The 13274-nt window shown below is 32.9% G+C and overlaps 1 protein-coding gene across 13 annotated transcripts; it reads right to left on the bottom strand.

Annotated features, from left to right (window-relative positions):
• Positions 1-1896: 1896 nt before the first annotated feature.
• LOC107903680 (fibrinogen- and Ig-binding protein) lies at positions 1897-11734 on the bottom strand. Of its 13 annotated transcripts, XM_016829813.2 has the most exons (15): positions 11487-11734; positions 11340-11384; positions 11165-11263; positions 10960-11070; positions 9973-10147; positions 9789-9845; positions 9028-9164; positions 8857-8916; positions 8695-8772; positions 7934-8007; positions 7302-7378; positions 2979-3061; positions 2821-2895; positions 2186-2260; positions 1897-2091 (listed from the first exon to the last, which is right to left on the bottom strand). In XM_016829813.2, the coding sequence occupies exons 1-15, from the start codon at positions 11595-11597 to the stop codon at positions 1996-1998; spliced, it is 1353 nt and encodes a 450-aa protein (XP_016685302.1). In that variant the 5' UTR covers positions 11598-11734; the 3' UTR covers positions 1897-1995. The 13 variants fall into 13 exon arrangements, 9 of the variants coding, with proteins under 9 accessions (XP_016685302.1, XP_016685300.1, XP_016685304.1 ...); XM_016829811.2 differs by having other exon boundaries at positions 8857-9164; XR_005913443.1 differs by having other exon boundaries at positions 1968-2091; positions 7294-7378; positions 8857-9164.
• Positions 11735-13274: the final 1540 nt, after the last annotated feature.

Raw genomic sequence — 13274 nt, 5'->3', positions numbered from 1 at the left:
GGAAGAATCAAGTTCAAATGACACTAGATATAAGGCGAGGTTGGTCGCAAAGGGCTGTAGTCAAATGGAAGGAGTTAATTTTCATGATGTTTTCTCTCCTATTGTGAAACACACGTCCATTCGAACGTTACTAGCCCTTGTTGCATTAAACAACCTTGAGTTGGAACAACTAGATGTAAAGACTATGTTCCTTCATGGTGATCTAGAAGAGGACATTTACATGCAACAACCTGAAGGCTTCAAGACTGAAGGTAAGGAAGATCGTGTTTGCCTTCTATAAAAATCGTTGTACGGCCTAAAGTAGTCTCCTCACCAATGGTATAATAAGTTTGACTATTTCATGTTAAGCATTGGTTTTGTTCAAAGTAAGTATGATAGTTGTCTGTACTTGCATTGTCTTGATGATGGATTGTTTATATACTTGTTGTTCTATGTTAATGATATGTTAATTGCGATTAAGGATTCATCTAAACTTCATTTGCAAAAACCATGCTTAACTCTAAGTTCAAGATAAAGGATATTAGTGTGACTAAGAAAATTTTGGGAATGGAAATTTCCAAAGATAGACACTCCAATAAGATATTCTTGTCACAGAAAAGGTACATCGAAAGGACCCTTGAATGGTTTGAAATGAAAGACTCGAAATTGGTTAATACCCCCTAGCTGCACACTTTAGACTTTCAACTTTAGATTTGCCACAAATTGAAGATGAAGAAAAGTACATGTCAAAAGTTCCCTACTCCAGTGCAGTCAAAAGTTTGATGTACGCAATGGTTTGCACTCATCCCGATATTTTACATGCTGTTAGTGTTGTAAGTAGATACATGGCTAGACCCGACAAATTACACTAGCAAGTAGTTAAGTGGATTCTCAGATATTTGAGGGGGACATCAAATACTTCTTTAGAGTTTGGAAGAAGTTCAGAGGGTCTAGTTGGCTATGTAGACTTGAACTCCACAAAGAATGAGTTAGGCCCACGACGAGGCTTGGCAAAAAAGACGTAGCAAAATACGAGTCAATGTGGAGATTTGTGGAGTGTGCCTCGAATAAATTAGAGTCGAAACAGGATTGACATCATGACAAGGCAAAGCATGACGTCCCGACAACACGACAGATAACGTCATGACAAGCCGATAAATGACATCATTACGTGTCGACGTGTTCCCACATAAATTTGATTTATTCTCCAAGTTAAACCATGTTATCTTTTCCTAGTTGAATTCTTATTAATCTAAGATATTATAGTCATATTAGCACTACAAATTTAGGCTATAAAAGGGACCTTAGTAATCGTAGAAATCATGAGGAAAAAGGAAAAGATTAATTATTTCATAGAGTTTTAAGAGAGCTTTGATTTTTGGGTTAAGAGTTTTGTTTTGATTTTCTCCTTGTACTCTTTATTGGTTTGTCGAATTAGTGAAATTTTCTTTGCCCATGATTTTATATTCTCTTTATTGGAGGAGTTTTTACACGTAAATATTTATGTGCCCAATTTTCTTTTCTCTCTTCGTTCTTATTCGTTACTTATATGGATCTATTCCCAACAGAAAGCTTCCCAAGCGATAATCGCAAGTGCGGATAAAACAGTCTATCGTGAAACTAATGGGACTGCGCATCACACCGCGGAGTTGGCTGCTAATCAGGAACCAAGTCTATGCGTACATGTCTTTCTTTTACACAAACTCTCTCAAACGCACACACGAAAGTCATTTTTTATTTAAATGAACATTTACTTAAATGAATAAAAAGAAATAAATGATACGTACAAAACCATGGTGTTCTGATAAATAGGTGACAACTCAGTAGAAGATGTAAAATCACGGCACTTGCTAATGTTGGAAGAACCATATTAGAATTCAAATGTCAACAAACGAAAAAGGTTTCTAAAACTGCGCATCCCAAAAAATTACCACTTTATTTATGAGTGATCTCACATAATCTATATATAAGCTTGCATCTGTTTCCGATTAAAAAATACCCATGACTGCATATAATTCAAGTCGGGTATGAAAATTTGATTCCAACCAAATTTTGATTATGACTGCACATAATCCCAAAAATACCTCTTAAAGGTGATTGCACATCATGGTTCTGAATGAATTCAAACAAAATATATAGGTATGTGAATACTGTTCAAAGTGGCTATCTTCTAAAAATGACAAATAATGCTAAACTAGAATTTAACCTGGATATTGGATGTTTCTGCTTGGGTGGTTGAGCACTCTGAATCAAGTTGTTGTACTGATATTCCACACGTATCCTATATGTATAAAAGAAAACAATGCATAAGCATATGGCATTATGGAAATTTTCAACTCGTTGAGATTCTAAGGGAAACTGATCATTTTACGTTTAACCCAGCTGATTCATGCTTATATTACACATATTTGAATATAGGTGTTCAATAATGATATATATCTAACACGAGTAGATCAAATAATGCTGTACAAAAAATATAATTACAATATACGAAAACAACATTAACACCACAGGATTATATGAACATGTCAAAACTAATATGGCACAAATAATTTATAAAAAATTATACAAATATAATATAATTTAGGCACGATATGAATATGCCAATTACCAAGTCTAAACTCATGTCTATATAGTGTCTTTTAAGTTTTTTTTTTTCATACAAATTAAATATATGTACTCTAGGAAAAATAAAGAATCGGAGCAATATATGCTCATGCAGTCACTCTTTAAGAAATGGCATTAAGCCATAGTTCAAATAGAACATATACAATCTATTTCTTTTCCGTTTAAAATGAATAATAAATAAACAACTTTCCCCCACAGAAATTTGTTACATACCATTCTTCCATTTACAGAGATACTCAAAACATTAGCAGGTGGTTGCGGATCAGAACAAACTGGAGAACAGGCAGACTGAAAATGAATCATATTTTCTTGCTATAAAAACTGTCAATATTCTGAGGTTTTAGTTTTGACAATGAGAATAAATAACTTACCTCTGTAACACAAGAGTTGAAGGTATCGTTTGCTTGCAAATGGTGGCTGGTTGAATTATACCCCTGAGATAGCTGCTGCGAAGCTGAATTAAAGATCCCAGAAAGAAACAAGGTTGGTTCAACAAATAATAAAATCGTGCTTGCTCTCCATGGAAAGAGAAAAAAAGAGTATGGCTTTTTGTCATTAAAATCTATGTTACTTGAATTCAAATGTGAATGTTGGACATACATGTCTACTACATGAGTATGTTCAATTTTTTAAAGCTTTCCACACCTTTGGAGATCTTAGGAGAATCATATCCCCAATTTTTTATGTCGTTATAGGATCACTGGAGAGTCAGTTATCCACATTCATGTCCTAATATACTATTAAGATTAGGAAAAAATAATAAATTCCTGGATCTATTGAGTAGGTAGAACCCTAAAAGGAAGAGTCAAATTAGGAAAATGGTTTAAAACAGAATAAAATGATTCCTTTGCATCAAGGGATGTAGTTTTCTTTTTCATCGTTTCTTTTCTATATAAATTAGAGCCCTTGTACAGAATTATTTATTCAGACAGAACTATTTTTCTTCTCCTAAATTTACATGCCATCAAAGCCAACTTTTTTTTTTTTAAACTTTTGTTAATGGCGGAAATAGCCAACCTTGATGAAGGAAATTTGACATCAATTAGTGAAGAAGACTTAACTACAGACTTGAGTCATACCACCATGATTGGCAGCGCTAGAGAAAGTGGAGAACTCTTCATAATTGACGATGGAATCAATTTTAGGTGTCAATCTCTGAATGCTTGCTCTACTCTTATTTGTAATAATGTTATGCTTTTAGCATTACAAAATTAGGACACCCTAGCTTTGTCTATTTAAAAAATTTATTTCCCCATTTATCCAATAATAAAAATTCATCTCTTTAGATGTGAATTTTGTAAACTTGTAAATCATCATTGAACCATGTTTCCTCCTAAATCGTACAAAGCTTAAAAACCGTTTTTCTTAATACATAGTGATTTTACCTTCTTTGACTCAGAATCCTTCTTAGGTCTCATCTTCAATGGGAGACATTAAGTGAATATTCGACTCAAGTTCGTGAAAAAGAGACTCTATATGATTCTTTAGAGGTTGATATACAAAGCAAAGGTTCTAGGAAAAACACTGAGAGGGACTTGGGAGGTCTTTTACTATAATCTAATAAGTTAAATAGGAAAAATCGACCTAAATTTGTAAGGCAAGATCATAACAGTAAGATAAATAAGGCTAGTGATTAGGCAAGCACAAAAAAGCTCATTGTCTACCCAAGGAGGAACCAAGATCAAGGAAAAGAGGTTGAAACAACTCGGCACTTCCAAGAATCCCAACATTGAGACTCTACCATTCCCCAAGGTAATTTTCTGACCCTAGTAGATCTTTTTTAACCTGGTTCTGCTCACCATAAAACTAATGACCTTGATTTTGCATCTTTAAAAAATCTGTCTTCATTATTTTTTGCTTTCACCTCACAATTGTTAGATGTGGAAATACCAAATAGTGTATAGGATGCCCTAAAAATTCTTGAGTGGAAGAAAGCAATACTTGAGGAAATGAAGTCTATGAAGAAAAATAGAATGTGGGAGGTAGTAGAATAGTTGAAAGGGAAGACAATTGGCTACAAATGGGTGTTTACTGTGAAGTTCAAATCTGATGAATCCTCGAAGAGACACAATACTTAGTTAGTGGCAAAAGGCTTCATACAAACATACAAGTTATCTCAAGACATTTGCCCTTCGACAAATTGAACACTATTCGAGTACTTCTAAGCATTGTAGCTTACTTGGATTGGCCTCTCCAGCATTTGGATGTAAAGAATGCTTTCCTAAACTACAATCTACTAGAGGAAGTTTATATGGACCTATCACTTGGATTGGTCTCTCCAGTAGTTGAGTGTAAAGAATGCTTTCCTAAACAGTGTGGTTCAAGAGATTCACTCATTTCATAAGGAAGCAAGGCTATGCTCAAGAAAAAAAAAACAGAACATATAACGCTCATCAAGCATTCAAAGGGAGGAAAGGTAGCAGTTCTGATAGTTTATGTTGATGATATTATCCTACAATGGATGATATAGTGGAGATGGAGAGTCTAAAGAAGAATTTGGCCTCAAATTTTGAAATTAAAGATCTTGACTCATTGAAGTACTTTTTAGGGTATGGAGGTAGCTAGATCTAAGCAAGGAATTGTGGTGTCTCAACGCAAGTAAATAACTGCCTGCTCAAAGAAACTGGGATGAGTGGTGCTCAACTAACCAAAACATCTATAGATCCAAATAAAAAGTTTGGGCTCAAGGATGGAAAATCGACTGATTCAGGGCAATATCAAAGGTTGATTGTAAAGCTTATCTACCTATTTCATACAAGGCCAGATATAGCTTTTGCAGTCAGCCTAGTAAGCCTATTCATGCACTCTCCTAAAGAAGATCACTTCGAGGCAATCTATCGAATCTTGAGATCCTTAAAGGCTCACCAGAGAAAGGCTTGTTCATTGCAAAAAATAAAAAATAAAAAATAAAAAAATAAACCCCGAAGCATAGAAGCCTATAAAAATGTTGATTGAGCTGGCTCTTTTTAGATAGGAATTCTACCTTAGGATACTGTGCTTATGCACGAGGCAACCTAGTGACTTGGAGGAGTAAAAAGCAAAATTGTGGTAACTCAACGTAGTGTCGAAGTAGAGTATCAAGCTATGGCAAATGGAGTGTGTGAGAAAAAATGGCTTAGAAGAATCTTAGAAGAATCTTAGAAGAATTAAATCAGCCTATGACAATGCTTATGAGACTTTACAGCAACATCAAAGCCGCGAGCAATATTGCTAACAACCCTGTCCAATATGACAAGACCAAACACGTTGAAGTATATAGGCATTTTATAAAAGAGAAGATGAAGGGAGGAGAAATCTGCATGCCATTTGTATCGACCTCAGAACAAATAGCTGATTACTCACCAAGGGTCTATTCAAGCCATAGTTTGAATCTCTAGTAAGGATGCACCAACTAGGGGGACTTTAAAGAATAAATTCTATGATCCTTTTGGGTAGGTGGAGTCCTTGAAGTTAAGGATAGGTTGTATTAGAAATGTGGTTTAAAACACAAGATAACAGTTCCCTTGTATCAAGAAATATAGTTTCACTTTCTTTTTTTATTTTTTTTCTGGATAAATTAGACACCTTATACAGAGTTATTAATTCAATACAGAAATATTTTTTTTCCTCTCCTAAACTTACACATACCTTGAGCACGAGTAAAAAAAAAGTCAAAGCAAGAAAACGGAACATGGAGCAATTAATTATCATTTAACTTTCAAATGAACAACCAAGTGGTGGAGCCGTGGAGGTATGAGATTACAATTTTTTCACATTCACAGATGGTGCAACAATGACAACGGATTTTGCTGCTAATGAGAACAGAGGAAAAAAAAGGATTCTATACCTTACAATTTTTGCTATGCCAATTTAATTTTATTTATAATATAAATAGATAGCGATCTATATTATGGAAAGTTTTCCAAAATTTTTGGAGGGCCAAGGTCCCATGACCCTACTATCATCTTCCAATGGTGTGCATCTAAAATGAATATGTATTTGATATGGGTATCAGATAAGGTGATAATATGTGAGTGTTTGAATTTTGGTAAAATGCTGTAAATAAGAGTTTTAATTGTTGTGGGCTGTAAATTAGATAATTTTTCTTTAAATTTTTAATTTTTAAATAGTGAATTTTGATAATTTTTATTTCAATTTTTAATTTTTAAATACTTAGTTTTGATAAGATTTCTTCAAGTTTTCTTTTAGTTACTGATGAGATTACTTAGTTTTGAAAAGGTTGAAAGTCTGCATATATAGGAGATTGTAAAAGCTGTTTTTTAAACATTGAACGAAGCATTTCAGCGGATAAATTTTCTACAATTTATTTCATGTATTTAGAGTGTCTTCAAAGGGCCATGTCCTCATGGCCAAATCCTAACATGCATTAGACATGATTGTCGGACAAAGGTGCTTAAAAAGAACTGAAGAGTGCCCCTGAGGCCCTGACTTCACTCCACTAACTGAAGAGTGCCCTTGAGGCCCTGACTTCACTCCACTACTTTTTTGTCTATTAATAAGTTGATTTTCACATTTAATTAATTGATGGGTTCTACACATTTGAGTGGTGATTATCATTATTAAGGGATAAAAAAGAAATAGAGTGGATCCTAACTCCTAAAGAGTGGGAGCAACATAAAATGAAATTTTTAACAATATAATAAGTTGGCTCATTAAGGATCCCTTCATATATAAGTGAAAACAAACCTCAATACCTCTATTCTCTGCAGCATCGATTCTGCAAGTCTTATTTGGAGATTGTTCAGCACTGTGTTTAGTTGTATCTTGAATCCTAGCGGGCCAATTAGAATACAAATAACTAAGAAAAAGGTAACAAAGAAAACGAAAACTAATTGCTAATATCATTTTTCTTCACTTCAATAAAGATGGCGTTATTGTTTTTACAATCTATCTTGAATCCAAACAATTTAAACTCAAAAATTTTACTTGGTAAGGAGCATGGAATAATGAAAAGTTAGAAATTAGAAGGGAAGAAAAATGAAAAGAAAGAAAATAATTTTCTTTCCATAGCATGCTTAGTAGAAAAGATGTACAATTGGAAGGAAAAAATTATTTTTCTTCCCACCCATTGCTTTGTATAATTGAAACTATCAAGAGTCATATCACATTTAACGTGCATGCCAAATTTCATTGAACAGCTTGATCACTGATCAGAATGACCATACAAGCCAGTTGATTCATATGAGAGACAAATGTACATATAAATGATGAACCATTTCTATGCCGTAACAAATTTATCTTCTATAATCACATTATAATATATTCAAATTTGGAGAATTATGCTTAATATCAGTAAAGATATTCGCTATATGTAATTTCATTTTACCGGTTATCTTCCTCTGATGTATTCATTTGGCACTCTTCTTGACTTTCCAGCTTCGAAGAGACGGCCCTTCTATCCTGCCATATAAATCAATAGCATTTCAGACAAAAAAGGCAAATGGGTGATAGATCAAGCTATTTTAATTTTTAAGTTTTTTTCCTTTCTCTTTTTTCCTTTTTTTAAAGCAGAAAGCAGAAGTATTCCACGCCCATGTTATTCGGACTAAAGTATGAGCGTTGGATACAAGTAAGCTCTATATTTCAAAATTTTTCATGTATTTGCAAGGTTTTTAAAGGTTATATCCCCCATTCTTATGCCTAGACATTCACTACTTCAAGACAAACGAAGAGTTGGAGCATCATAGCTTTACACAAAGAGCTAGAAGGAAAATGGTGCCAAATGAGCAAAGAGGATAAATTGGTCTAGCTGCAGATTATTGTCCAATTTATTAGTTCACTTGAAGAATCCCAAAACCGTGTCTTAAATATTTTGAGTTTAAAAAGGTCAGTTTGATGTATCTACCAAGAGAAGGTTATGATTAACCATCAATACATATAATGCTCTTTCCAATGGCTCAAGGTTATTAGTTATAACACAGAAGGAAAATGTCATCAATCAAATCTGATGGATTTAATCACTGAAGTATTTCTTTAAATGACTAACTATGAAGCTAAAAAGCTTCTTAAACGGTTTCTTAAGGTTAAAGTCTGTTCCTTGTTTGAATTTTGAGAATGATATGTAAAAGCCAAATAAAGTCTTCGTACCTCTTCATTCATATGTGCAACAGCATTCTGGATCTTCTGTAATATATTTGCCAAACTTCTCACCTCAAAATGCAATGCCTGGTTACAAAATTTGGAGAAGATTAGAACAAAAATACAGGGAAAAAGATGTCAAATGAACAACCAACAGTTTGAAATGGGTACCTCTTTCTCAGATACTAGATTCTGTATGACAGTACCCTTTGCTGATATGGTTTTCTGAAGGTGTTGTTGACTAAGAAAGCACAATGATGAGAAATTTATTTTGTTAAACTTGCAATTAGTTCTTCTGAAACAAAATAATGTTGCGTTTGTAATCAAAACTTGGGTGGATATCTCTTCAATTTGAGCTCGGCTGCAATCACTGATTTTTGCCGCTTCTAATTGTGCTTCTAGCTCTGAAATTATTTTATTCTTTCTTTGAAACTCATACCCATCATTTTTCAGCCTATTTTCTAGGTCATTGATCCTCTCTGCAAAACCAAAAGTAAATCAGATCTAGTGGACAATAAAGAAGGTAATGACTTTTGTTCGTGGCATATTTGGCTTTTGTACTGTATCAGAAATAATGGGCTGTGAAAAGATATCATTTAAGAGCTAGATGTCTAAGGAATTTGTATAAGATGCAACCTTTTCCCCATTTCGTTGGGAGTGGTCAGCGAAGATCTTATTGGTCAATTAATGACCTATATAGCTGCCTAATAGAAGAAAGACAGGGAATAACACATTTATCCACTTCGCTTGAACTCAGGTGTGAGTGTCAGAGTCCAATAATGCACATTGTTTTTCTTAGGTTCTCCCTACATACACTCCAAGGCCCATGAAAGCTTAGAAGCTATGTTACCGGACTTGGATAATGAGTGTTAGCTACAAATGTGTGGGACACGGGTATTTAGAGGATTCTTGAAGAATAATATCCTCTATACCTATGTCCAAAAATGTACCAGACTTGGGTACTTTAAGAAAAATAAAGGTTTTGAACAACATAACTTAGAAGTGTTATATGTGCACTCAACACAATACACTAAAAAACATAAAAAGTCAAAGCAACATAGATTTTCGTAGTTTAAAACAGGTAAATAAGAACTTGAAGTTACCAACAAATGCTTTTTCAAATGCAGAGACTTGATCCATTTCCCTCCTTAATCCAGCAACTGAATACACCAAATACAATTAGAGAATACAGATACTGCAACATCACATAATCACTTCACTTGAGCTTTTCAAATGTAGAGGATGACGGTAGACAAGAAAACGGAAATAGATTAAACGGTTACATGCCTACTTCCTCTTTTTCACTCACAATTCTTTCCACATTATCCACAACCTGCTTGACAGAGAATGCCTCCTTTTCTATTGAATCAAATAGTGATAAATGAGAGTTCAATTTCTCAGATAGGACAGCTATTTTTCTATCTCTAGCTTCAATTGACTGTTTCATTTCATAAGTAGATTCCTGCACATAAACATCAGGCCAACAAATTATATATAAGTTGAATATACTCACTTGAAATGATCAAGTCTTCAAAAGAAGATGACTATATGAGCAAAACAGTAGCTTAAACATTAAGCAGAAACACACAATGAACTGAATTTTGAAGTGATTTATAGAAGAAATAATTAAGGCATTACAGAGTATCAATTCATCGACTTCTTTGATTTGCTTTGTCATCAATTTGCTCAATGATGAAGCCAGGGGGCCGGAGAGGGGGTCATTACCCCTAGCTTTTTCAAATCTAGAGATTACCCTAAAAAGTTCCTGCATCTTTTTTATTATTTAGCAATGTTGAACAGTACTCTAATGCGGAAAAGAATTTTAAAACATGACATGAAACATGAAAAATAAAATAAAATCATTATCCGAATACATCAACATGTCAAAATCTATAGCACGGTGAATACAACAAGAATGCACAAATGGTCAAGTCTTGACTCCCTTAATTTTCTAAAAGTCACTAATTCTACTTAATCTCTCTATTCAATCAATCTTTTAACTATTCTTCAAACAATTTTTTTCAATACTTAATAGATTATTTTTACTTTTCACCAGATCTCTTTAAATATTATCACTTGGGTTTTATAATATATGCATAACCTTTCACGTAAAACTTTGGCTTTTACATCGTATGATAATTTATTGTTTGTGCATATCATTAAAGTGAAACACAAATAAAAAATATATTTTTTAATTATATTATAGTAGCACTGATGAGACAGAGACTAAATTTGCCATCACAAAAAGGAATAAACGAATTAACAAACACGCACCTGATATGCATTTATAAAGCTATCCTTGGACTGAAGTAGGCTCTGGATGATTCCTTGGAACTCCTTTTGTTTGTTTTCAAGCAAAGCGTTGTCGTTTTGAAGGTAACTCACCTGCAACAAAAGCAGTTATATTATCTATCAACTTCTAATTAACAAGCATTTTCACAAGCATGTAGAAGAAGGCAGGAAACCGAAATTCATAAACCTTTCTTTCAAGCTTTTGCTGTGATTCGTTGCACGAAGCTACTTCGGCTTGCAATTCTTGTAACTTTCTACTGTATTCCTCCTCGGTTTGCTTTTGTTTCTGCATCCAAACACCATGAACCCGAACTTTTTTTTTTCAAAAGATGAAAAGAAATCGTAAAATGAATGGTATTAACCTGGACTAAGAGATGAATTTGTTCGGTTGCGGAACGATTTCTCTCCTATTAAACAATGTTAAGCAACTAAGTGAGATGGTGAGTCACACAGAAAGAGAGAGAGAGAGAGAGAGAGAGAGAGAGAGAACTGCGTAAAGAAATGATTACTCTGAGATCGCGAGATTCCGTGACGAGAGCTCGAAGCTGGAGACTGAATTTGGACAACCTGAGCAATTCCATTTCCATTTCTAATTCTTGATTTAACTGCCCTTTATTCATCAAGCATGAAGAACAATTGCTGTTTTACTTTTTCCCTAAAACTTCCCGCCATCAGAACAATGAATATAACTTTCTGCTAGTAGGTATGATATGGATGGAAAGAAACGGTTAAAATATAGGTAAGCTAGCTAGGTGGTGAGCCAAACTTTTAGATGATTTTATTTTCCTCATTTAAAATGAAGTTTTTACAATTTTTTTCCCTCCGGTTTTGATTTAGTTATGGAACTTGTCCAGACTTCGTACTTTCATTTTGCTTACTCAACTTTTAATTTTCTTTCATTTTAATCGGTCAACAAATATTTTTTTAATATTGATCAAGGGTAAAAAAACATTAAAATTTAAAATGAAAAAGTGATGGAAAATAAAATAATATTTTAAAAATTATCAAATTGTACTTGTTTACCCTTACAGAAAGTTTTACTTTTTTTTTTGTTAATATTAAAATTTCAAAACATCAAAATCAATTAAATAAGTTGTTGAATTTTTTTTTATTCCTTGATAATGTGAACTTATTTGTTAATATAATATTGAAATCAAATAAATCATCTTTAATAATTGTACATGAAACCCAAATTATATAGTCTTAGAGTCTTTCATGCCAAGCTAAAAGCAAAGGAAAATCCTTACAATTAATTAAATTGATTAATTTTATCTTCCATGTCAAACAAAACCCAAAAGTTTTTCAGTACTGTTTACTCAAATGAATAACAAGGAATTAATTTAATTAATAAAAAATTTTAAGTTTCATAGACAATTATTAAATATAATTTATTGAGTTGATTGCATTAAGAATAATATGAAAGCATAAAATAAATTTTTAAAATTTTGTAAGAGATTAATTTAATTAATTTCAATATTTCGGTAACAAATCAGTTAACATTATCCATGGATAACAATTTTTCAACAATTTATTTATTTGATTTTTATGGTTTGACATTTAAAATTTCAATATTGAAAAAAAAATTTAGAATTTTCAACAATGTGATAAATAAGTACAATTTGACAATTTTTAATACATTATTTTAGTTTCTATCACTTTTTCACTTAAAATCCTTAATTTTTTTACCCCAATCAATACTTTAGAAAAGAATTTTTTTTTTGGTGACTAAAATGAAAGTGTGAACATGATATGGCGTGCATAGTTAACCGTAGGGGTGTGCAAAATTCGGGTAAAATTGAAAAAATTTGATTAACCGACCGAATTCGGTTAATCTATCGGTTAATCAAATTTTTTCAGTCGGGGATCGGTTAATTATTTTTTTATTTTTCGGTTAACGTTTAATTCAGTTCAAAACCGATCGGTTAACTAAATTTTTTCGATTTAACCGAAAAAATTAATAAATAAAATTATAATATATAAATAGGTCCACTATTCACCTAAAGTCAATCCAAACCCAATTATCCAACCCAACCAAATCATAAAAATTACAAATAATCTAATAAATAAAAATAGAATTCTAAAACTAAAACTAAAGTCTAAAAGTCTAAACTCAACAGTGAACAGACGACAGAAAAAAAATCCTAACCTTCAACTTCAAATCCCTAATTGAAAACTCCCAAAATCCCTACCAGGCCAGTCACCTTCCGTCTGGCACTCCGGCGTCTACCAAGTCACTATCCATCACTGGTGAGTTGAAGTAGGCTTTTACTAGCTCAAGAGTATTTTCACCAACTAAA

Source organism: Gossypium hirsutum, chromosome D05, assembly GCF_007990345.1.
Source record: "Gossypium hirsutum isolate 1008001.06 chromosome D05, Gossypium_hirsutum_v2.1, whole genome shotgun sequence".
In the NCBI taxonomy this organism is placed as follows: Eukaryota; Viridiplantae; Streptophyta; class Magnoliopsida; order Malvales; family Malvaceae; genus Gossypium; species Gossypium hirsutum.
This window is presented reverse-complemented; position numbering and strand designations above follow the sequence as displayed.

Bases quoted from the DNA above. Each gene is read 5' to 3' on its own strand.
- LOC107903680 (XM_016829811.2), bottom strand. From the start codon at position 11,597: ATGAATAAAGGGCAGTTAAATCAAGAATTAGAAATGGAAATGGAATTG. The intron at 9,165-9,788 runs GTAACTTCAAGT...TTGGTTTTGCAG, and splicing joins ATTTGAAAAAGCATTTGTTG to AGAGGATCAATGACCTAGAA. The intron at 2,896-2,978 runs GTAAGTTATTTA...ATTCATTTTCAG, and splicing joins TCAACTCTTGTGTTACAGAG to TCTGCCTGTTCTCCAGTTTG.